The following is a 25202-nucleotide window of genomic DNA, read 5'->3' as shown; positions in this document are numbered from 1 at the left end:
GCTTGTGTAACAGTGCTGCCAAATGTACCTCAGTCCACATCTGCTCCCTTTTTGCAAATAAAGAGGGTGGCTCCCAATCAATTGGCTCAGCATAGTCTCAGTCAGACCCCTTGACAGCCCTCCAAGAATAGTCATCTGGGCTCCCTAAGGATTTGTTCATTGTTATTTTTTCACATCCCAGGGTTTTTGAGGGATTACTCCCAACCCTCACCTGCTTTTCCACTACATCTTCAGCAAGAGCAAGAGATGAAGAACAAGATACCCGTAACGTCATAGGAAGTCTTCTCCTAAAATGGCTCCTGCAATATTGGCTAGACCCTTGTCACCCAGTTTCCCATGTTCAGCAATGTTTCCTGACCCTGCCAAAGCTAGAGAAGATGAACATTGGAAGTCTGTCTCTTCTCTATAAGAACCCACCTTAACAATGGTTGTTGATCTGAGACAGCTGAGGAATGTCTGAGTGGCTCTGCTTTTGTAAATCTGATTAATAGAATCATAGATTAGGGTTGGAAGAGACCTCAGGTGGTCATCTAGTCCAAACCCCTGCTCAAAGCAGGACCAAGCTCAACTAAATCATCCCAGCCAGGGCTTTGTCAAGCCAGGCCTTAAAAACCTTTAAGGATGGAGATTCCACCACCTCCCCAGGTAACCCATTCCAGTGCTTCACCACCCTCCTAGTGAAATAGTTTTTCCTAATATCCAACCTAGACCTACCCCACTGCAACTTGAGACCATTGCTCCTTGTTCTGTCATCTGCCATCACTGAGAACAGCCTAGCTCCATCCTCTTTGGAACCCCCCTTCAGGTAGTTGAAGACTGCTGTCATTTTTATCAGGTCTCAAAGGGTGGTTTGACTTATTTTATCAGCACCTGGCATCAGGTTCACTCGCTGGTTTTGGCTAACGGAAGTAAATTGAGTTCAGTCAAACCTTTGTTCTAGGAGGTAAATAATCCAGGCAGTTTGATGCTTGGGACTGAAAGACCTATTCTAATTTAGGGCTTGCCTACAAAGGAGATTTTTCAAGGATAATTATACCAGTATAACTACAGCGCTTTAAGTTAAACTATGCAATTATAACTCCCCTATACAAAGACTCTTCGGCTGTGTCTACACTGCCACTTTCAGCGCTAAAACTTTTGTCATTCAGAGGTGTGAAAGAACACCCCCCTCCGTGACAAAAGTTTTAGCGCTGAAAAGCGTCAGTATAGACAGCGCTTCACTGCTTGTTAGGGGTGTTTTTTTAAATCGCCAAGAGAGCTCTTCCCCAGCGATAAAGTGTCTCTACAGTGCTCACGTCACAGCGCTGCCACGGCTGTGCTGTAACGTGGGTGGCATAGACACACCCTTACTCTGGATTAATAGTCGCCTTTTGCAGTTTAGCTTAAACTGCTTCTGAAACAACATAAGGGAAACTGGAAAAAGACACTTGTATCAAAATAGGAATGTCCACACACTGATTTTTACTGAGGCAGTTACAGCACGTTATATTCACCCCGATCTTATACACCATTATAATTTCTCTGTGCAGACAAGTCGGGGCGGGCAAACTTTTTGGCCTGAGGGCCACATCAGGTTCCCAAAATTGTATGGAGGGCCGGTTAGGGGAGACTGTGTCTCCCCAAACAGCCAGGCGTGGCGTGGCCCAGCCCCCCGCCTCCTATACAACCCCCCCACTTCTCACCCCGACAGCTCCCCCAGGACTCCTACCCCATCCAACCCCCACTGTTCCCTGTCCTCTGACAGCCCCCCGGGACTCCTGCCCCATCCACCACTCCCTGACCACCCCTGGACCCCCCACCCCGACAGCCCCCTGCCGCCCCATCCAACCCCCCCCCCATTCCTGACTGCCCCCCTAGGACTCCTGCCCCATCCAACCCCCCTGTTCCCTGCACTCTGACTGCCCTGACCCCTATCCACACCCCTGACACAACCACACCCCCAAACTCCCCTGCTCTCTATCCAACCCCCCTGCCCCGGTACTGCGCTGCCTGGAGCATGGGTCAGGCCGCAGCTCTGCAACTGTGCTGCCTGGCCACCCAAAGCTTTGCACCAGCAGCGCGGCACGCTGAGGCAGCAGGGGAGGGGCCAGGGACGAGCCTCCCGGGCCAGGAGCTCAGGGGCCGGGCAGGAGGGGCCCACGGGTCATACTTTGCTCACCTCTGAGACAAGTCCTTGAAACAAATAAAATTTGAGCAGTTTAACCAGATACTCCTACTCATTGTCCACGGTAATCTCCAGGGCCTAATATATTCTGGAAAATAAAGAGAAGTTCCTCTATCTAGAGCTAGGAACACTAAGCATGCCTTGAGAGCATCTTTTGATCTCTCTGACAGAGCAGCCAGTTCACTTGCTTCTGCCGTGACTCCAAGGAGGCATGCTTGGCTCTGCAATGGCAGCTAATCACCTGAGGATGAAGTCAGAGTTCTAGGCCTCCCGCTTGAGGACTGATATTTTCAGGCTAGACAGATGTGGTGCAGTAGAACCTCAGAGTTACAGACACTTCAGGAAAATGGAGGTTGTTCATAACTCTGCAATGTTTGTAACTCTGAACAAGCAGTTATGGGATGCTCCTCAGGGCGGACTGCTTGAAGTGGGGGTGGATACAGGCAGCTGTTTCTAGCCCTCTGGCTGCAAGGGTGATGAGTGAGGCACACTGGGGCACCGCAGTGTCAGCTGGCGCGCAGTGCAGGCCCTTTAAAACTGAGCTGCTCCGCCAGAGCGCAGTGTGCAGGCAGGAGCTCCAGCTCCAGCAGCTTACACTCCAGGCCAGGTTTCAGTAGCAGTTCGGGAAGTTTCTTTCCCAGCACTGAGTTTGAAAGCTTGTCCTGCTAGTGGGGAGGGAGAGGGGAAAACAGCATTCACCACCTCCTACATGTAAGTGGCTGGAGGTGGGTGGCAACAGGCAGCCCAGATGTGCCTACCTTTAAGATGCAATACAGGCACAGTACAGTACAGAATTTGCTGGTTTTTTTGTTTGGGGGTTTGTCGTCTCCACTGCTGCCTGATAGCTTACTCCCCCATGGTGGCTGGTTGACCATCAGTCCTTAACTGGTGTTCATAGCTTTGAGTTTCTACTGTACTGGAGAAGCTGATGGCAATCGAGACAAGTCTTTCACCTTCAAAAGATCATCCTGCATATTCTCCAGTTCTCAGTCATCAGTATTTACCCTCAGAAGATACTGATGAAGCTATACAGACCTCAGAGGAAAAATACAGGGTGGGGAGAATCATATAATGCAGTTACGAAACAGACCTTTTTCTATAACTGTACTACAGACACATCAATTTAATTTCTGTGCATCTGTTGGTGGTTTTATACCAGTACCACAATACACAAAATAAGAGTGCACCTCTCAACCCACTATATTAATAGTCTTTATTTCATAAGGAAAAATACAGTAGCAGTGCAAAAAGAACTATAGAAGAAGAGAACAAGACTTGTACAAATATCGAAGGAACAGTAAACAATAAATAAGCTAGGGTGTAATAATGCAAACTCCTAAGGAATTTGTAAAAATGTGTAAGGTTGTTTTACAATGTGCATACATACTGTACATGGGAATAAAAGTTGAAAATTCCAACTTGTACAAAACAAATCTTTCTTACACAGAGGAATGTCATTACAACTATTCATTTTGAAAACATTCTTGCAAATATAGAACTTTTTTCCTCCCAAGCTCTGGAAAAAAAATTTTCAACCCCATCCTACAAAGCAAATGCACACCTACCCTTTTCCTCAAATTTTCATCTTAATAGTCTCAAAATAATACATCAGGCTTCCTATAAAATTTTTTCTATAAAGTATTTAATTCCTGTACCTCTTCTTTGTGAATGTACAATACATCATTCTGTATTAAGGTAGCACCTCAAAGATGTTTTAGGTAAACTATATAAAGTGCGGTTACTGGTATACTGTTAACATGCCATAATATAATATTCAGTGCAATAACCAGTATGGTTGAAGCTTTTTAAAAAAATGCATGCAAATCTGTTGCTGTAATTTACTGGATTTTACTTGGTTTCTTGCAGTAATTAAAAATATCATATTTACATGTCAAAACATAGCTGCTTAAAGTTTACTCATATACAAGTGACTCAATGTTCCTAAATTTACATCATGCATCCCAATTAAATCCCTCTAGAAAACTAATGAAATACTATATCTTTTTTATAAGAAAACAGTCATTTACAGATCTGGATGTTACATACTGTGTATTTACCCTCATAACTTTGTTGGAATCAAGCATTACTAGAAGGAGGCATAGTTATAATTATTATGCAAGTGATGACTTTTAATACAATCAGAAGCCAAGATTAAAGCCCTATATAAGAGGAAAATGTTACAAGTCTTACAATAAGGATGGAATATAATGAAAAGTAAATTATTTTTCTTCTTTCAAAGTCCCAGTTTGGTGCATTCACAATCTTAGCTAACCATGTAAATGCATTTCTAGTTACATTTGACATTCCAGTTAATATTCTTGTTCCATGGTGGTATGTATAGCTTCTTAAGAAAGTGGTTGTATCCCATATTTCTATGAATAATACTGGCCAACACGGATAACTTACTCATAATTAGAAAAGTGGCCAGATAATCAATATGTTATGGAGAAACAATATTCTATGATGAAACAGCCCTATAGTAGTGATTAACGTAAGTAATCAATATGCTGTTATGTGCTAAGTTTTACAACCAGTTTATTATTATATAAAATGATATATTCATACATTAGACTCTATGAATGATCGCTTTGGTTTTGCAGAAGTGACAGGACTTAGATGACCCTCCTTATTAACATGAAACTGCTGTTCAGATATAGCATCTGGATACAAATGAGGAACAGTTTTAGATGTCCTGGTATCTTGACAGTGGGCAGGCATTTGGCACTTGAGCTCCTCAAGTTCTTTATGCTGCATTCCATTTTGGATATTTTCTCCCAGGGCAATAGCAGGAGAGGAAGTTTTAGTCTGATTACTGTATCCACCTGTCTGTCTGGCAGAGAATTGCTCACAGTTTGAAGATTGAACAAACCCACCAAAAGCATCTGTTAGTAACCCTTCAGATGTCTGACAATGCCAAGTGCGATTGGTTTGATTACTCTGCTGCTGGAACCTTGCTGTCTTATCCATGATACCCATAAATGGTGTATTCCGAGGTCTGTGTTCAGTCGTACCACTCTGAACTTGACTAACTTTATTTTCCTTGATTCGAACATCTGGCCCTAACCCTTTCACGCTATCTGAAAAGCTGCTGCTTGAAGTTAAACTGTTGGTTGAGCTGGAAATGATCATGCTGCTAGATGGAGAGCCAGAAGAGATGACACTAGTTACAGAGCCTTGCTGCCTTGCTTCACTGCAATTCATTTGAATTCCTTGAATTGGAGCTGCTTTCTCCCTGACTGAAAGTGCAAGGACAGTAAGCCTATCAGTGGTTTTGGCCTTGCTTGTGAAAGAGTGAGAAGAGACACTCTCACCATCCTGTAAATGGGGACACTGGTTGGATGCTAACTTTTCATGGTACAGTCCAGAGCTGAAACCTGTAGGAATGCTTCCAGATGCTGAAATGTTTGGCCCATCTAAATGCTGACTTTTATTGGTTAGATTTCCAGGGTGTCGGGCTGGCATAGCATTTGGGGGAAGATGCTGAAAAGGAGACTGTGACTTTGCACTACACAGCGTAGCTCCAGTTCTTGATCCAGGCTGAATGGAGTTCAAATGCTGGTTAGTTTTCACGATCTGTGCTTGCTTTGTAGGTTGCATGATCAACCCTGGTTCTCTCAGATATTTACTCCCGTTTTTCTTCTGGGGGGACATGGGTCTGGCTTTCTGCTGAAGGCCTTCTTGAAGGGTTCTGCTGTAGGGAGAAGCTGTCTGGGAACGCTGCAGCCTCTGTGAAGATGGAAAGGGGTCATCATGGTGTGGAAATTCTTCTTTTCTCTCTTCAAGATTGAAATGATCATTCACTCCTTGGACAAGAACCTCCTCATTGTCAGACTCATTCTGCTGTGCTGGCTGTGGAGACTGCTGCTTTTGTTGCTGTGTTCTCTGAAACTGTTTGCACTCCTCTTCTACTCTAGCTAGGAGCCTTTTGATTTCTTGATTACTGGGGCACAATTTTATGGCTTCACGTAGGTCAGCAAGAGCTGTAAGAAACTGTCTGCGTGAAGGAAAAAATAAATAAAAGTAAACTATTGCAAAAGAACCCCTCACTCACCTTGTCCCTCTAAAAGAAAAAAACTTAATACAACTTTGGGCAATTAAACTTCCACCATTAGGTACTGGCTGTCATCTCTATTACCCATCAAGGCAGTCCTTTGATCTATTGTCTTTTATCAGTATCTGCTATTTGATGTGGTCGTGGTAGGAAATTAGGGAATCCTCAGAACCCCCCAGCGAGCCCCTGTGCATCCAGATCTCCCCCGCACCCAGATCCGCCGCCCACAACCAAATTGCCCCTCACTGAATCCCCTCAACCCACACCCAGATACCCCCACACTGAGTCCCTCCACACTTGGATCCTGCCTTGCTGAGCCTTCCTGCCCACACCTGGCATGGAGGGGCAGGGCCCTGGGCTGTTTCTGGGGCAGTCCCAGTCCTTGTGTTGTGTCAGGTTTGGGTGCAGCCTCACTGTTGAGGCCATCTCCCGGGGGGGAAGAGGGAGAGGAAGAGAGACACACCTGCACAGTGATCTCCCACCTTTGTGCGGCCAGTGGCCTGTGCTCCCCAATGCCATGCTGGAGCTTCCACATTTATTTGACAAATAACATCTGCAGAATTTTAAAATATTGTGCACAGATTTTTAAAAAAATTTTGTGCAGAATGCCCTCAGGAGTACTACCAACAGCTGACACCTACTTCCCTGCCCTGCTCTTCCTTACATCTTGGACTGCTGCTCATTCAACAGCTTCTTGTCCTCTTACATTCTGTCACCTATTATAGTTCCAGGGTTTTACTGCTGACCCATCCAGTTAGCTAGTTTTGGTACCCTGCAAAGAATGCTGATGGATTACTGCTGGCTCAGTCCAGGGGGTGGGCTTGTCAACATCAAGCCAAACCCCATAGAGGGCTTTTGGTCTATGGAAAAGGCTAGGATAGAAGGGAATACAGCTTAATTTACAGTCATTTATAAAAAGGCAGATACCAAAACTGAACATTTACTCACTCTGACCATCATTATTTAAACAAATGTCATCAGGAATTCCAGAAACAACTGTGTTTAATATGCTGCCTACCTAGCACCTTTCACTTGCATTAAATTCACTTAACTCCGAACAAAATTAACAAACACAAATGGAAAAGAAGAAAAGGGAACAAAGAATTTGCAAGTATATCTAACTTAAAGCACCTTAAATTTACCTGAAAATTAGCTGTTTAAAAATGTTATGAAACAAAGATCTGTGTGTATAGACACAGTCACAGACAGTACCTGCTGTTTCTCTTGGCTCTTGCTCTAGCATAATAGGCTTCATAGGATTTGGGTTTCAGATCAAGTGCCTTGGTAGCAAACTCTTCTGCCATGCCAAAGTCCTAATTTAATAGCAATTATATTTTCAATGTATACAGTGACATATAAATATTTTTTAAATGTTACATGCACGTTAGTTGCAGACACTACCAGAAACAATCTCGAGAGCTCCCATAGACTAGCCACTTCAGACAGCACTATTTAAATTGGCAAAAGGAAAGTTGGAGGGTTAAAAAAAGGGATCAGGATGGACCTTATTCTGCCATCCCTAAGGCTTGTCTACACAGGGAAGTTGTCCAGCATACCGATTCCAGAATAACTATTCTGTTATAGCCCCCCATGTCAACACTCTATTCCAGAATAAAAGCAGGGCAGTTATTCTGGAATAGCTATGCTGGTCAATTTTGCCCATGTAGTACTGAGTACTTTTTTACTTCATGAAGAGTCCCATTGGTTGTGGCAACATAGGGCACAAAATCAGTAGATGATGGCTGAAATAACTGTGGATAAAGAGTTTACTAATACTCGAGGTTGGGAAGGAAGGGGTCCCACCACTTACATGTGCAGTGACCCGTGACACTAGCAATCACTTCTAGAGTAACAGGTAATCTGCCCACCTGTATGGTTTTCCCCTCTCTCCTTGTCCCTCACTTCATGCTAGTACCACAGGGGTATTCTGTACATCCTCCCAATGGTAGCTTTTCCTGCCTCTCCTTTACCTCAGCAGGAAGAGCAAGAATCACAAGAGCATCATGGTGCAAGGACAGCATACTAGCCATTTATACATCTATGGGGTTTGAGCTTCATTGAGGTTTCCAGTATTCCAAGTATATGAGCAACAGATCAACAATAAGAACTTACATTTGTTTTTCTGCGACACCGTGACAGGTTTAAATACAGGGAAACTCTTAGTTCATTGAAAGCTTTCATTTCTTCTCCAAACCCTTCCCGAGGAAACTTCCTTAAGGCATACTGATATCGCTGAGCTGCTTCTTTCATCTTCCCTTTCTATAGGTTTAGAACACAAGAGCTTTAGAAGTTGGATTTGTAAATTCCTCAATAGTAATCATTCCTATTTGATGTTTGCTAAATAGATGCTCTTCAAATGGAGTCTATTTTTATAAATTTTGTATTTACAAATAAGTATATATAAATTATGTACAACTGGTGCCAAAGCAGAGTTCTTCAGACATGTAAGGTCTTGTTGATAACACAACTTCTTGGTCTGGTATTTGATGTCGAACAGTTTTACAAAGGGCAATTGAACAATTGGCTTACAGTCTTAATAGCAAAACTCTAAAGGCCAGATGATGCCTTTAAGCCACACCTTTTATTAGGGGGGTGCCTACCTGTAAAATCTCAGGATAAACTCAGAGGAAGGACAGCCTATATCCAGAACAACATACAAATGTAGATTCCAACACCTCCCAAATTCATTTAGGAGCTGGAAGTGAAACGATGAAGATGTCTTGCTACTGTGTGATTTGCTGTGGGGGTGGAGGGAAGGAATTTCAGGGGGAGGGAAGCGGGGACATCTTGAATTGCCTAAGAGAGATTGAAAAGTGAAGCTAACCTTCTCCAGTGACTACCAAAAAATTTCAAAGTATTGGAAATTCTAAAAGAATCCAAAAGATATTCAGAGAACATCTATGTGGTTAGACAAATGTCTATGAGAAGATGCTACTAACACTTCTTACAGAAGCAGAATTTAGATAAGGGCTAGCAATGGTTTTAATTTATAAAACTGAAGTACTTTTCTTTTTAAAAAATATTTTATAGTTAATTTCTTGTTTTAATAAACCTTTGCTTTGTACTTTGGGTTAGACTAAATAATAAACTTGTTTTATAAGTTCTCTCATGGTGTGTCTGTTTATAAAAATAGGCCTACGTTTTCAAAAGAGACTAGTGATTGTGGGTACATCAATTTTTAGGCACCCAACTTGAGATACTTGATTGGGACCTGATTTTCAGAGACTGTGCACTCAATTCTTTCTGAAAATCAAGCTCTTTTAAGATGCCTCAAGTTGGGTGCCTCAAAACCATCACTTTTGGTAATTTAGGCTATAAAGGAAAGCAATTAAAGGAGCAGGGAAGACTAATGTAACTGCCTTAAATATATGCTACTACAGCCTCATGAAGGCATCAGGGAGAGAACTCTTAGCCATGAACACTGTATACCAATGAAGCTTTGAATTTGAGTTCACTAGGCTTAGGCCATAGTGCACAAAAGACAACACAAATCAGTAAAACAAATACAAAAATTAAAAAACACAAGATCAGCCCTTCCCCTAGGATCAGTTACACCTTTAAAATAACAACCCCTGAAAATATATAAAAATAAAATGGGTTTGAAATACATTAATTTAGGTCATAAGGAGCCTCTCACATTTTTTTCTGGTTTTTGCAGATGCAGAGTAGCAATAAAGCTAAAGGGGCAGACGTTTGCAGTCCTTCCAAGGAGTGACCCACTGGATTTCAAATCCCATGCCTAAAATGGCCTTTGAGTGATGCCCATGTAATACCCATGGAAGCTGTGTTACACAAACAAAATACAGAAAGAATGTCGCACAATTTAAGATATTTCCAATCCAGTTCTTGTGAAGCAATACCTCTCCAGAGAAAAGCATTTATCAAACATGCTACAGTTTGCTCAATTCATATTTAAACAAATGACATACAGAGAAGTATCTCAACAAAAGGATACACTCGATGCTTTATGTACCTTGTTCTTACCTAATTCAATAGGATATCTTCACATTAGCTTCCTGCCATCTTAGGGAATAACTAAATATTACCAATATTTCAATGAACAACTTAATACATAGTAAAGGAAATCCAGGTCAAACCCTCTTATCCATTTTTTTCCAAGATCTGAGTGTTCCCAATCAATTTCTCTCTTACAGGGGAAGGATATTTACTCTCAAAGCTCCTTGGTTCCCATGCCCCACAACATGAGGGAAGGGGCTTACATATAACTTATTAGCAATATTTTCTTAAAGACAAAGCAGCAGGTGTTTTAACAATCATTACCTACCTTTGAGTAATAGCACACTTACAACATTCACAGTTAGCAATGAAATTAAGAATCTACCTACTTTGTACATTATGTTTCCTTCTTCCATCAACTTCTGCAGTAGAATAATCAGAATATCAGGTTTAGAAGTGGCCATTGCCCACGCTGCATTTCCTGCAAGTTAAAATGTTATATATTTTTCAAAGGACATTTCTGATATTACTAGAAAAAACCTAAGGGCTTGTTTCCAACATAGTTTCACACTCAAAAAGTTCAGTGGATATTCCACAAGTGATGAATGATTGTACAAATGTTTATACATACAGAAGCCTGGTATTAATTGTTCAAAGTGTGTTTGCCCCGCTTTAGATCCCACTTCAGGAAAACACTGAAGCATGTGTTTAAGTGCAGTCCTAAATAAGGATGCTTTCCTTCACTGTGGTTTAAAGGTGCCCCAGACTCAGTAGCAATCACATACAGAAACACACAGTAGTAATAGCCACATAATTAACTGTTGAACCACAGGATAAATTAGAGCTATTAATTAATTGTATTCCTCATGCATCTGACAACTTCACCTGTACTCTGCCCTCTAATCCGTTGCCCCCAGAACTGTTAATTTCCAAATCTCTGAGCATTTTCAAACAGCTGTAATTTAACACCAAACCCAAACATGGAATTTCTCCTCAGAAAAGATAAACATCTCATGAGTCAAGGATTGAATATTATCAGTTCTGGATTTCATGCCTTAATCCATGAGGGCTAAAAACAGGGCCTTTATGTTATTAGAAGGCCAGTAATCTCACCTCTCCCTATAACAGAGATATAAGGTTTTTGATTCTAGCCCATCCTAGTAGATAGTGAGATATGGAACCTTAAAATCAGAACAGTAGTGTGTATAGAAAAGCTATTTTAGACTGTAACTTTAAAAACCTCTAAAAATTATTTCTATCCTCCGAATCCTAACTGCAGAGTAAGGCACCTGGTTTCGCAGATGGAAGATTAAAAATAATACCAATACAATTTTAAATAACCTCTGAAACAGTTCTAAAGTCGTTTTTCAGAACATTCTCCTACAGTGTGGTATAAACAGCTTTATTGGTACCCTTTTGGGATAACTTCATAATTCATGTCTAGCCACTAGTATGCCCTATTCCAAATAAATGTGGATAAAATCTTTACCATACCATCATGTCTTCTGTATGTATTAAAGGGAAAAAGCCCCTTCTTGACCATTAGTACCAGTTTGCTTTCTTGAGGCTTTACAGCCTCCTGCTACAGCCAAGGTTCAAAGTGTTAAGAAGGGAAATACAGAAGTGGGAACAAACAAATGATTGCTTGCTTAACACACTACATATATTTCATGCAACTGACCAGCAAGCCTGGTACAGATTCTTTGGCTTTAAGACATGTGGCTATCACCTGAAAAGAAGTGTCCAAAGTGCTTTGATCACCTAGCTCTTGAGCTATGCAGTGAGTTAACATCTGGAAAAGATTTTCATATGCTAAATACCTATTATACAACTATTTAAATTAATGGAAGCCCCAAAAGTTTATGAAAGTGGAATCTTTTATTAGAACCAAAACATTATGAAGAGAAGCTAGAAGCAAGTAGGGCAGGCTGAAGATGATTTCCAAATGAAAAATCCCCTTTTGCACAATTAGAAATTTTCCCAAGCAAAAATTTCTGTTTTCTGCTGGGAAAAAATCAAAATGACAGCTCCCCAACTGCCTGCCTGGAAGGCTCAATTTCACTTTCTGCCTACAGGGAGAGAGTAAAATTGACAAACTTCCAGTAGGGCAGTCAGTAAGCCAAAAAAATCTGTTTTGGTTCGCCCAAAACAGAATTTTTGAGAATTTCTGTCTAGTGAAAAATTTAGATATTTACCTTTCACACCTCCACACCACCTAAAAAAACTCTGAAATTTTCCCTGGGGCAGAAAATTCCCTTTTTAGGCCAGCTCTAATAACAGCCCCTATATTTAGGTTGCCTAATAGCTTGCATTACAAATTATTCTAGAGACATTTTCTTTGAGAAGCTCTCACCCCTCCCTTGTTTGCAGCATTATTTTGGTAGCAGGAATGCCCTCAGACTACATAAATGCCTTTTTATTTTTCCCATAAAATTCCATTCAGCTTTTGCTGAGATATAAACTGTTAAAAAAAATCACCATTTCCTTCTCATGTTTGCATTCCTGAGAAAAATTCAGCACACTAAAATAACAACTGAATATAAAAATTCTAAGTCTGGATTGGCAATGCTGCTGTCAAATCAGCATCACCAGTTACACACACTGCACTGGGAATTCCCATGAGCTGTCAGAGCACATGTAGTTAGTGGGAACTAGTTTGTAGCTCATGCCCCTGTGGCAGCAACATGTGGCAGAAGGAGAGAGCAAACCAGTCCCGGCCTCCTCCCCACTGCACCCGGACCTCGCACCTAGCCCAAGTGGCTCATTCTCCTTCACAGCTCGTCTCAAGGGGAACCACATGGGGACAGAGCTCCCTTCAATTCCAGGGGAAAGAGATAAAGGAGGTAAGGAGGAAAGGAGGAGAGCATCTACACACTAAAATATTTAGATCCTGAAGTTCAAACGGCAGCAATTTGGCTTGCAGTGTTGAGGGTTCAGAGTTTGAACTCTGATGATAATGGGGGTTGTTACATAGGATACCATAGAATTTTTGTTTACCTTTCTCCTTTTAAAAAACTCTAGAAAGTTCCATACAAAATCTACATTAAATGAATATTCTTAAGGTTGCAAAGTCATGCACTCAAAAATTTGGAAATACCAGAATTAGGGTTGCCCACGTAACAGTAAGTCAGCCCCTGCCCTTGTGCGTAAGCATTTTGATTCAGTCTGTTAAATTAAATGTTCACTATGTTCAGCATTCAATGCACAAGGAGACACAATTACAGTTGCATGGGTAACCATAAAACTGGCATTTTCTAACTTTGTAGTCCTTGATTTGGCAACTTAAACAGAGTTTTTTTTAAAGTAGTACAAATTTTTGTATATAATGTTTTATAGACTTCCATTCAAAAGGAATGTGACAGACTCTCTAAAACTCTGTTTTAGAAAAATGACAATTATTGCACTATAGCAGACATTCAATTATTTCCCTTCTAAACAAAAACAACACACACAAAAATTGTGCTTTGACGATATAGGATGGGCTTACTAACCTAATTTGGCACCTTTTCTAAGTAGTGTGACCACTACCGACGTATTTCGACATCCAATTGCTCTGTCCAATGGACGCATTCCACTGTAGTCTACGTGTTCAATCACTGCACCCTTCTCTACTAAATAATGCACCTGGGAAAAGGAAGGAGACTGGATTAAAACCTTTAAAAACTTTCAGCATGGGAGGCAGGATAGTGAAGCCACTTCTTAATCCTACTTGGGAGTCCCCATTAAATAAAGTTAGTATCTAAAATAAGTTCAATTCTCTTTTGTCTTTTGACCCCAGAAGGGAAGGGAGGAAAAGGCAATAGCCACATTTCTAACTTTACTGCATTAACTTCAGTAATGAATAATAATCTTTTCCTGTCTTCATGTCGGTAGAAAATATATACAAGACACCATAAGGCCAACAGTGCATGATCACTCTCCCATTTGTTCACATCATGAGCTTCAAAATACTGGTATGGCTGCTAGTGTCCAAGATTATAAAACTGGGATGAAAATATAGAGAAGCCCTGCACAGACCATATGGGCTTCAGGATAATTAACAAAGGTTTTGATAGCATGTCACAGTATGTTGTGACATTAAAATGACAAGTGTGAAACTATAGTACCAGAATTTGTTCTGATGTGTTTGGGGAAGAATGGCATACAAATACAATAAAGAAGAATGTACAGGCTGTTTTTAAGTAACATTCACTTAGACATGGATTATTTAAAATGCCCAAGTTTAATTATATGCTTCAATTTTTTGTGATAACAGACATTGGCTTTTTGGACTAAGTGAAGAAAACTAAAGCAGTAATATTTATTAATTTCTATACCACTTGTCTCTGGAGCAGTTTGATGCTGCAGTTAACAAATTAAGGGTATGTCTACACTGCATTTTAAAGCCCACATTAGGAAGTCTCAGAGTCTACAAACTCAGGCTTAAAATAAACAGCTATGTATACATAGCAGCTGGAGCTGGGGCTGAAGTCCCAGGAGGAGAGAGAGTTTCAGAACTCAAGCTGCAGCCTGAACTCAAACATCTACACTGCTGTTTTTGGTTCCGTAATGCTCGATCTGAGCTCTGAGACTTGGGACCACAAGTTTTAAAATGCAGTGTAGACATAAACTAAAACATGAAGTGGTAAGAACAGAAATGTAAAAGAGTAAAAAAAAATGTCAAATGCTGAACAAAATAAATGCATCAGAAACTTCTGGTACCCAAGAGTAGCTGGAATTGACCCATCATTAACTTCTCAATAACCATTCTTAAAGTGGGAAGTACAAGAAATGACAGTAATAGCCAAGTGGTTAATGGCCAGCGATATAGTTCCTTGAATAAGGAGCCTAACAATTGCTTTCTTATGTATGGCTGATAGTGGTTTAACCTGAAGGGAGGCATTCAGTACCCTTGCCACTCACAGCTCCCAGGTCCTGGTGCTGCTGGTTTGCTGGATAAGCTGTTCCACTACCACTACCTCCAACTGTCTATGCTGTTGGCTGCCACCTTGGCCCACAGACCAAGCTGCCCGGACATACAAGGTGAAAGAAGATGGTAACTCCTGATGCAGCTGTCTGCTAGACTAACTGGCAGTTTGAGCTGCTCCAGCTGGTGACCAATCTTGTCCCAGAGATAACAGTAAGGACCTTGGGTAGCACAGGAGATGTTAAGTCACACACAAGATGTAATGTCACCATCCAAACTGGGGAGTCTAAAGACTAGTTCTCTCTTCCTCTTGTTGCTTTTGGATGGGAATTCTGGATCTGAGGTGAGGTGCGGTGCGTGTAGAAGCCGGCAATGGAAACTCTGGTCAATGTCCTCCTCCTGACAGAGTGCTGCTACTACTGCTTTCCTACTACTGGAAATTCCGAGGATTCTGAAGTCATTTAAGCAGGAAAACTGTTCCAAGTAAATTATGTGTTTCTGAGCTTCATCACGCTGTTTTCAGCACATATGGACTAAGTGTTTTTCATGAATATACTGTGGCAAATTGCTGGCATGATTATGATGGGTCCTGCGCTTCCTCTTTTTTTTGGGGGGGGAGGGGGTTTCAGGGCGCAGTTTCCCACCCCTGAACTAGGGTATCTACTGTCCCACTAGTAACCCAGAGAAGGGTAGTGGAGAGGGAGGGACCCGGGCCCACCCTCTACTCCAGGTCCCAGCCCAGGGGCCCTAGGGATAGTGGCAAACCACTTGAATTAGTACTTCCTTCCCCTGGACTACTTCCCTCTCCTGCTCTTCAGCTTGTGGGTCTTCCTGCCTTCTCTCTGCACAAGCTGGGTGTCTCTTTACTTAGGGTCTTTGTCTTCTAGCCAGCCACAGCACTTCTCCAAACTCTCCTCTGCTCCAACTCCTTCAAACTGCTCTCTGCTCCAACACCAAACCACTCTACTCCAACTCCTTGTCCTGGCTGCTTGAAGTAGGGGGGTTTTATCAGGTGACTGGCTTCAGGTGCTCTAATTGGCTTCAGGTGCTTTTAATTAATCTATAGCAACTTTCTTCCCTCTAAAGGGAATAAGGCTTCTCCGCATCCTGGGGCTTACATGTCCCTCCTATATCACTCTCCTGCTGCCTTCTGGACATGCTGTATCACAATAGACTCAGTACACTCAACACCCCTACCCTCCAAAAATATATAGTTAGTAAAAAAAAAAAGTAGCAATACTGGAACTTTAACATGCAAGAGACACACCAGTTAGAGGAAAAAAGAGATTTATTTTTAAACAATCTAACAGCTACGTTCCCACACAACATGTGCTGGTTGGAAATATTTACTTCATATTTAATTTTTGTTAATGTCATTTAATAAGCCACTATTCACTGAGAAGTATATGTGCAAATCCTGAAATACCAATGTTTTTTATTACACAGTGTCTAATATAGTATGTCAACGACAGTACTTCCAAAAAGGTGCCCGACTGAACAGAGGGGTACACCCAGAATCCTTCTGGGAGGCCTGAGGATTCCTTCTGCCTGTTAGAAATACACTCATGAGGAGGCTGAGCGTAGTGCCTTCCAAAATCCATTAACAATCACTCATTCAAAATCAACTATGGGCTTGTGTAAATTAATTCAGATTAAGGTGGGGTGTGAATTTAAAGCACAATAGCTATTTCTGAGTAACTCCACATGTGGACCTTTAGAGGTTTGACTCTTCCTAAATAGCTATTCTGAAGCAACTGCATGGGTAGACATGCCCTAAACTGAGTAAAGGCTACCTCCATATGAGTAAGAGATTGAAAGCTCAGACTCTAGGTTTAATTGCTGGATTTGGTATAGTGCATGTCCTTCCCAGAAGTGTTCTGACATTATCTTCAAACCTGAAGTGAATCATCTCGTGGCAGGTAAGAAGAACATTACCTGTCCATACCAGTTAACTCCTAGAAGCGTAACTTCTGCCATTTTGGCTTAATTATGTTTTATTGCTGAGAGCCTCACCTCGTGCTTGCAAATTTGAAAAGTTTAAATCATGGACTCTGAAGTTACCATATATTGGCTGTCTCAGTTAGAGACATCTCTTATTTCAGATTCAAATTAATCACTGCCCCACTGTAATACTTATATTATAAACTAAGGAAGGAGTGGAGTGCAGTGGATAGGGTACAGGACTGGAAGTGGAGACCTCAGCTGTAATCCCAGTACTGAAGTGTCTGATTTGCCTTAGTTCATGCAGCAAATTTACCACAACACGTTAGTTTTCTGCACTTATAAAGACTGGATAGTAATGTTTATCCACCTTTATAGAGTGTTGTGAGACTTACAGAAAAAAAGCGTAATGAACGCTACGTGGTACTATCATCATAATCATAAATACTAGCACATCAAGAATGCAGGATACCTACACGAGGATTAGAGAAAGTGCTCTATATGATACAGAAATGAACCACTCAATTTCAGCCTTCATGCACCATTATTTTCTTTATATATCCCTTTCATTCAGGGTCTTTGCTCAACGTTGTTACCCAACCTGGGCATCGGCAGGCTATTTTAAAAAGAGTTACAGAGAGACAAAGAGAAAGGATATTTTCCATGGTCTAGCAGACTTTTTTGTTTTGTTTCCTTTCTTTTTCTTTTAATTCCAGTAGATCGGATGTACAAACTAGGTGTTTTTCTTACGGAGATTTAAGATAGCCGTTATGAAATATTACAACATACTGTAAAACACAAGGGCAACAGAAGAGGTTACTCACTTTGTGCAGTAACTGCAGTTCTTCAAGATGCGTGTCCCTACGGGTGCTCCACTTCAGCTACGCATGCATCTCTTGAATCTTGTTCAGATATTTTCTGCTAATACTGTCCATTTGGCCCAAGCATGTGCCCTATGCTTCATCGTGCCACACACCGAGGCTATATAGGAATATATGGGTAAACCGTCCTCAGTTGCTTCTCCACCTGGACATCCCATAGAGAACTGTCTGAAGCAGAAGGGAAGGAGGGTGGGTAGTGGAGCACCCGCAGGGATACACATCTGGAAGAACCACAGTTACTACACACGGTGAGTAACCTCTTCTTCTTCAAGTAGTGTCCCTATGGGTGCTCCACTTCAGGTTGCTTACAAGCAGAGGGAGCTTCAGAACAGAGTCTAGAATTGAAGGCGGTACTGTAGTACCAAGTTTAGAAAATGTATGTACTGAAGCCCTCATAATAGCCCTACATAACTCAGATACTGGCACATTCTTGACTAATGCTGTGGATGTTGCTGGTGATCTGGCAGAACGTGCTCTCACCCTTTGTGGGGGATGAACAACGGTTGCATCATAACAAGTAGGGATGTAAAAGTTTAACCAATAAGCATTAGACTTATCAGTTTTGGTTAATGATTAAACTTCACTGCTAGCCAGAGCCCAGGACTCCGCTGCTGCCCTGGGGGGCCAGCAGCCGGGACTCCGGCAACAGAGATCCCTAGGTGTGGGGGCCAGCAGCGAGGTCCTGCATAAAATGTGGCGGTGCTGCAGCCCACACACACATACACACACACACACACACACACCCCTCTAGTTCCCCAGTTAGATAGAAGAAAGGAGTCTCCCACAGAGTGGTGGCCTACTCCCCAGCTTGAGCAGAATAGAACGGAATAGACCTTCTTGTTCCTGGAGATGGCAAAGAGATCCATGTCTGGAAGTCCCCATCTTCAGAATAGCTGTGAAGAATTTGAGAGTGTAGCTCCCACTCTTAGTCCCGGGAGAAGCATCTACTGAGAATATTGGCTGTGGTGTTTTGACTACATGGGAGGTAGAGAGCTGAAATTTGGATCTGATGGGCTATACACCAGTGCTATAGTTTCATGGTTGGGGATCTTGCTCCTCCCTGTTTGTTGATATACATGCAGGACATGTGCCCATCATGCCCGTGATTGATTTGCCCCAATGAGAGATAGGAAATGAAAGCAAGCATTCCTGACTGCCCTGAGTTCCAACAGAATGATGTGGAGACTGGTTTCCTTAGACGTCCATCTGCCTTGAGTCATCAGAGCATCGAGGTGCGCTTCCCATCACAACAGTGCATCTATTGTCATAGTTACTGATGGAGCTGGGTGACAGAAGGGAATGACTGCACAGATGTTGAGTTGATCTTTCTACCAGTCCAAGGAGTTGCTCACTTGAAAAGGTACTGTCACATGCCTGTAGGGTGTCTCTGGATGGAAAACAAGTCATTCTAAGACAACTCTGGAAGCAGACACATAGACTTGATCGATCAGTCATGGAGGTGCAAACTACCATGTGTCACAAGAACTACAGACAGCTCCTTATCATGCATTGAGGGCTCCCAGAACTGTGCCTATCAGAGGGGCTTATGAATCTTTCTTTGGGAAGGTACGTCCTGGCTGTCAATGAGTCCAAGGATGCTCCTATAACTGTATCTTCTGTACAGGGATTAACATGGTTGTTTTACATTCAATTGGAGACACAATTCCTGGAAAAGAACAAGCGATGTCTGGATGGAAGACAGCACTGCTTTGTAGGAACAACCTTTGAGTAATCATTTGTTGAGGTACAAGATGACTAGGATTGCTTCTCATCTGAGGTAAGTAGCCACTGCCGCCAGGACTTTTGAGAACATCTTTGGGGCTGAAGGAAAGAACTCCGTACTGGAAATGATCCCAGACTATAGTGACACATAGGTATTTCCTGTGTGATGGAAGTATCGTTATATGGAAATAGGTATCTTGTTGATCGAGGGCTAAAAACCAATCCCCTTCCTCTAGTGAAGGAATTATAATTGTCAGTCACCATTCTGAACTTCTGACACTTTACAAATTTGTTCAAAAGTCTTAGATTCAAGATCAGTCTCAATCCTCCATCCTTCTTTGACACAAGAAAATACTTTGAGTAAAACCCTCTGTCCTTGTGAGGAGGTGGAACTGGCTCTACTGCTCCGTACTGAAGGACAGAGTTCATTTCTTGTCCCAATAAAACCAGTGAGCAGGGTCTGTAAAAAGGGATGGGGAAATGGGGAGGGAAGAAGGGAGGGAAGGTCATAAAATGGACGGCATAGTCCAATGTTATGACCTCTATGACCTACTTGTCCGTAGTGATCCACCTTCCAGCATGTTGGAAATGGGAAAGAAGGTCTCTAAAAGGGGGGGGGCGAAAGGTGGGCAAATGGATGAAGCTGTAAAACCAGAGGCATGCGAGGATTCAATCTCTTGACTGACCCGTCAGAACTATTGCTTTGAAGATGACTGAGTGCTCATGTAGTGCAGGTGAATGGCACTCTCTCTGTGGAATTAAGTCTTTTTCTGGGATGTTCAGGGGATCTACGGAATCCAGAGAACTGAGCAGGACACTATCTCTGGGCAGTTTGTAACCTAGTAAATCTTTTCTTATTTGTACATGACCAGCGATCGTAAAGTAGCCCTAGAGTCCTTTAGTATGTGCAAGGACTCATACCTGGTCTCTGGAAAAAAGCTTATGACCGTTGAAGGGGAGGTCCTCAACAGTTTTCTGAATTTCTCTCAGAATCCCCAAGAGTTGGAGCCAAAATGCCCTATGCATAACAACTGCCATGAAGATGTTCCTGACAGTAGTGCCCACAGCATTCAAGGATGTTTGAAGAGAGGTTCTGGCCCCGTGAAATGATGGATTGGAAGTGTTCCTTATGTTTCTGCAGCAGATGTTCAATAAAGGCTGTAAATCTATTATAGTTTGTAAAATTATATTTGGCCATGATTGCCTTTTTGTTCATAATCTTAAATTGCAGGGTTGCGGATGAGTAGAACTTCTATCCAAAAAGGCCCAGTCTCTTTTGGTCCTTGTCATATGAAGCAGACTTTCCAGAAGTGTTACTTACCATGCTTATTTATCACATCCACCACAAGGGAGTTTGGGGGGAGGGGAGGGGAAGTGGGAGAACATAAGGGAACATAATATTTCTTACCTGCCTGTTTACATGTTGGCAGAACGGTAGCAGGTGTCTGCCACACAGTCTTAGTGGGATCCAGGAGCACCTTTTTAATGGGTAACACCACCCTGGAGGGTATTGGTGATCGTAGGATATCCAGCAGCTTGTGCTATGAATGGAATCTGAAGTGTGTCAGCTACTCTCTTTAGAAGGTCCTGAAACTTATGGAAATTGTCGGCCATGGAAGGTGGTGGGGGCATAACCACCTCATCTAGAAACAAGGATGAAATAGGTGTTTGAGAAGTGGCCTGCTGCTCCTCAGATGTCTCCTCCTGTTGGGGAGAGGGGTTTTTTGGAGAGGAGAGGACTGTACAGTTCTCGCTTCCTATGAGACAGCACCTGTTGTGAATTGCTGCCAATAAGCAGCCCGGGATCTCAATGTAGTCATGGGGAGTGGGGACATATGGAAGTGCAGGTGGTATGCAGGGTTGGTTCCACCATCCTCATTGCCAAGCATGATGATCTTCCTTATGACCGTCAAAGAATGGGTTCCTATAAGGCTATGTTGGAGAACCTTACACAGAAATAGAAGAGACTGACTGGAAGTCTTCTTCATCCTCGTCAATCTCCTCCAATGGGGGAGCACACAAAGAAAAGGTTGAGAGTCCTTGAGTACCAGAGGACAATGGTGATCTGGAGATCGGGGTGTCAGAACCAAGAGATACTCAGTACCCATGAGGAGCAGGGACTTCATTTAGTCAGTTACAGACAGGTCCTTAGCCTATCAGAATTCTCGTAGTACCAAGTAAGGGATCGGTATTGACGCAGTAGCCGAAGCAGACTGTAAAGCTGATTGGGGCAGTACCAGTGCAGGTGCTGATGTGTGTGGCGCCCGGGCTTGCTCAGTACCAAGTATGCTGAATGGATAGGTACTGACAGCGGGGCTACGCCAGATGGTGATAGTCCAGAGTGCTTATGATTAAGGCTACATTTTAGTCATGCGTATTTTTAGTAAAAGTCATGGACAGGTCACAGGCAGTAAACAAAAATTCACAGCCTGTGACCTGTCCTATATACTACTATATACTCCTAACTAAAACTTAGGCCAGGAGTGCTGAGCAGGGCGGGGCCAGCCCAGGGGCTCAACAGGTGCTGGGGGTGGTGGGGTTTGTCCAGGAACAAACCTCCTTGAGGTAAGAGTCCTCTTTCTGGAACCTTCCCTGAAGTCTCCAAAAGCCTCCTTTCTTAGGGGAAGCCTGCAACCAAGGTCTAAAGGGCACTGGATCTGTCCGAAGACAGAGGCACAGGTGGGGTTGGGTTTCCTGACCTGACTCAGGGATTGTCTATGCTGAAAACTTACATTAACACAGCTACATCTCTCAGGGATGTGAAAAAAACATACCCTGACAGACGTAGCTATGCTGACCTAACTCCTAGTACAGACAGTGCCAGATCAGCAGAAGAACTCTTCCATCAACCTACCTAATGCTTCTCGATGAGGTGGATTAAAGACAGCAACAGGTGAGCCCCTCCATAACTAGTGAGTGTCTATACTGAAGTGCTACAGCAGCACAGCTGCAGCTGTAGCATTTTAAGTGTAGATGTACCCTCAGAAGTTGGTCAAAGGGAGCATTCTACCATTAGCAGTCTCAGCTTAATCTCCCTGTTCTTCCTTGCCCTGGATTTTAGGGCCAGGCAAAAGTTGCACTTCCGGGAGACATGGGACTTCCCCAAGCAATGGACACAGAGTGGCTGTCGCTAACAGATACAGTCTCTCATCAGGAGAGGGAGCCCTGTCAGGAGAATAAGGCTCCCTTAGGGAGAGAGAGAAAATTATAATCTCTAATTATAACTAATAATTATATATAATCTCTAATTATAACTAATACTAAACAAACCCCCAGTATGAACTGTATATAAGATAGCTGACACATGCTCAAGGCGGACATGCTAAGACTTCATCTCAGGCTGAGTCAGCTGAGAAGGAACTGAGGACGATTCACCCATGCATCCTTATGTAGCCTTGATGTGTGGCACGAAGAGGGCTATAACAGAATATCTCATGAAGCGTATATGCACCTGAAGCATCTATAGGGACACTACTTGAAGAACACTGGATTTCTAGTACAATTATCTAGGTACTAAAAATCTGTTGGAAAATGTTTTTTCTGCATAAACACCTGCACTGGTGTCCAGGTCTAAATGACGTAAGTAAAGAGGCTTAACTTCCTTCTTAACTATTTGCCTACACTTCTTCCATTTACATTTTGATTGACAGATTCCAATTCAGACTGTGAAAGTTTAAAGTGGGCTTAGAGGATTTTCTACAAATTAACCTTACTTACAATATCAGAATCTCCATAAAAAGCTGCCAGATCCAAGGGTGTTCGTCCATTCTTGTCCATCTGATCTATTGTTGCACCTTTTTCAACCAAATATTGAACCACTCCCCTATGGCCCTTTAGGCAGGCCCAACTGAGTGCTGTCAGCCCCTCTTTATCCAGGGATGAAATGGCTGCACCTGAAATAAAATGCAAATGGTTTTTTTAAAAATTAAAGTTCCATGTTTAACTTTTAAAATTAAAACCAAAATTTGATGTGAACTTCAAAATATGAGTAATAATAAAACCCTTTCACATCCTCTAATCTCCATCAAAAGCTACAATAAAATAAACCTTATTGTATAGTCCGGCATACCGTTTGCAAAGAAGATATGATTGAAAACAATCAAAGTACTTGATGCTGAAAAATTATCTAACTTGTGTACCTGTAATTAAGTAGACAGAAAAATCCCTCATGCAATTGTACAATTATTGATTTTACCTTTGGAAAGTAGAAACTCCACAGTGCTCAAGTGTCCTTCGCTAGAAGCCACCATAAGTGGTGTCCTGCCTTGCTTGTCACTTAAATTCACATCAGATCCGTGCTCTAACAGAAGTTTAGCAATCTGAAAACACAATTTAAACTTAGATAAGCAGTTTAATTTTTAGAAATGCACTAATGGGATGTATAATGTGTTATTTATATTCTGTCTGATAATTCATGATGAATTTAGAACTCCAAAAGTTTGCAGTTCTAAGTCTAGTATTTTCCACTCTGCTAGGGCCAGTTTGTGCCATGTTGCAACACACCACCAAGTGTAGCAGGCCAGGGGAGAATCCCCCCATAATAGGTTGATCTTCCATTAGTACAGCACCAGCATAATAGCTCCTATGCTGCCTCTGCTCCCAGTTTAGGGAGCACAATTTTCTAGTTCAGAATGATGCAGTAATTTCAAGTGCTTTGTCCCATCTTAAATAACTCAAGTGGTGAGGTTTTCTTTGGGAACTAAGTATGTCTGAACACTTGCACCAATTTATTACATGCATAAAGATGGAGAAAGAATTTTAAAATTCAGGAAACATCTCCCATAATCATTCATTTTATTCATGAGCATTTGTCACACCTGCCAATGTCCCTGCCGCACTGCACAGAAAAGTGGAGGGATTCCCCTCCTGTTGGCTCTTGTCACAACAGCTCCATGTTCAAGCAGTAACTCGCATACTTCCAATTTCCCTCTTCCTGCAGCAGCTGTCAGGGCTAAAGAAAGTCAAAAGAAATTATTTCTTATTCACAAACTTCTTTTAGCTTTGGTAAACACAGCCTCTTATGGAGGAAAAAAGAGCAAGTTTTTCAACTAATACCACCTCTGTGCAGTATTCACAGCATTCTTATCAAATTGTCTCCAGATTCAATTATTCAAACTTTTTCACTGACTTTTTTTTTTAAATGCCCCCCACCCCACATTTATAAAGGCAACTCTGTGTTCTCTACAGAGCATCAGGAAGAGCAGAACTAAGATGGGAAGTTAAAGCACCGAAGTATACTATGACTGAGGAAAAGCTAAGTCTCAAACCCACTGATTAAATCATGTACATAGCTTGCATATAAGAAGAGTGTTTATGGACAGAACAAAACAGATCAACCAATTTGATAAGTCCATTATATTTCATTTTAGGTTAATCATTTTATTAAGATAGGTGAGCTGAAACCTACTGGACCATGCGTCTCTCAGAGGTTTATAGAGCTGATGGTCCTGTAGTGAATCCCAGGACTATCACAGCTTCTCAGAATGCTGCTTATTCATTGACTGACAGCACCACTATTTATTGCAACTACTAAGCAGCAGATAGTCAACATTTCCCAGGAAGTTTGTATGTCTCATATAA

General features: G+C 42.1%; 1 protein-coding gene across 4 annotated transcripts in view; it reads right to left on the bottom strand.

The window, feature by feature from the left end:
* Nucleotides 1-3429: 3429 nt before the first annotated feature.
* Nucleotides 3430-25202, bottom strand: part of TANC1 (tetratricopeptide repeat, ankyrin repeat and coiled-coil containing 1) — a 216512-nt gene continuing 194739 nt past the window's right edge. For 3 of the 4 annotated variants that reach the window (XM_084642572.1, XM_084642575.1, XM_084642573.1), the window contains 8 exons: nucleotides 24440-24573; nucleotides 23818-23941; nucleotides 23340-23515; nucleotides 13664-13796; nucleotides 10562-10653; nucleotides 8328-8474; nucleotides 7428-7528; nucleotides 3430-6158 (listed from right to left, as the gene is read on the bottom strand). In XM_084642572.1, the coding sequence (XP_084498698.1) occupies nucleotides 4724-6158; nucleotides 7428-7528; nucleotides 8328-8474; nucleotides 10562-10653; nucleotides 13664-13796; nucleotides 23340-23515; nucleotides 23818-23941; nucleotides 24440-24573 (2342 nt within the window). In that variant the 3' untranslated portion in view covers nucleotides 3430-4723. The remainder of the gene's footprint in view (nucleotides 6159-7427; nucleotides 7529-8327; nucleotides 8475-10561; nucleotides 10654-13663; nucleotides 13797-23339; nucleotides 23516-23817; nucleotides 23942-24439; nucleotides 24574-25202) is intronic. The other variant, XM_084642574.1, reaches the window with a different exon arrangement.

The sequence above is a fragment of the Lepidochelys olivacea genome, assembly GCF_965140295.1.
Source record: "Lepidochelys olivacea isolate rLepOli2 genome assembly, chromosome: 11".
Classification (NCBI taxonomy): domain Eukaryota; kingdom Metazoa; phylum Chordata; order Testudines; family Cheloniidae; genus Lepidochelys; species Lepidochelys olivacea.
The sequence above is the reverse complement of the archived record's forward strand: the minus strand, read 5'-3'. Positions and strand labels throughout refer to the sequence as shown.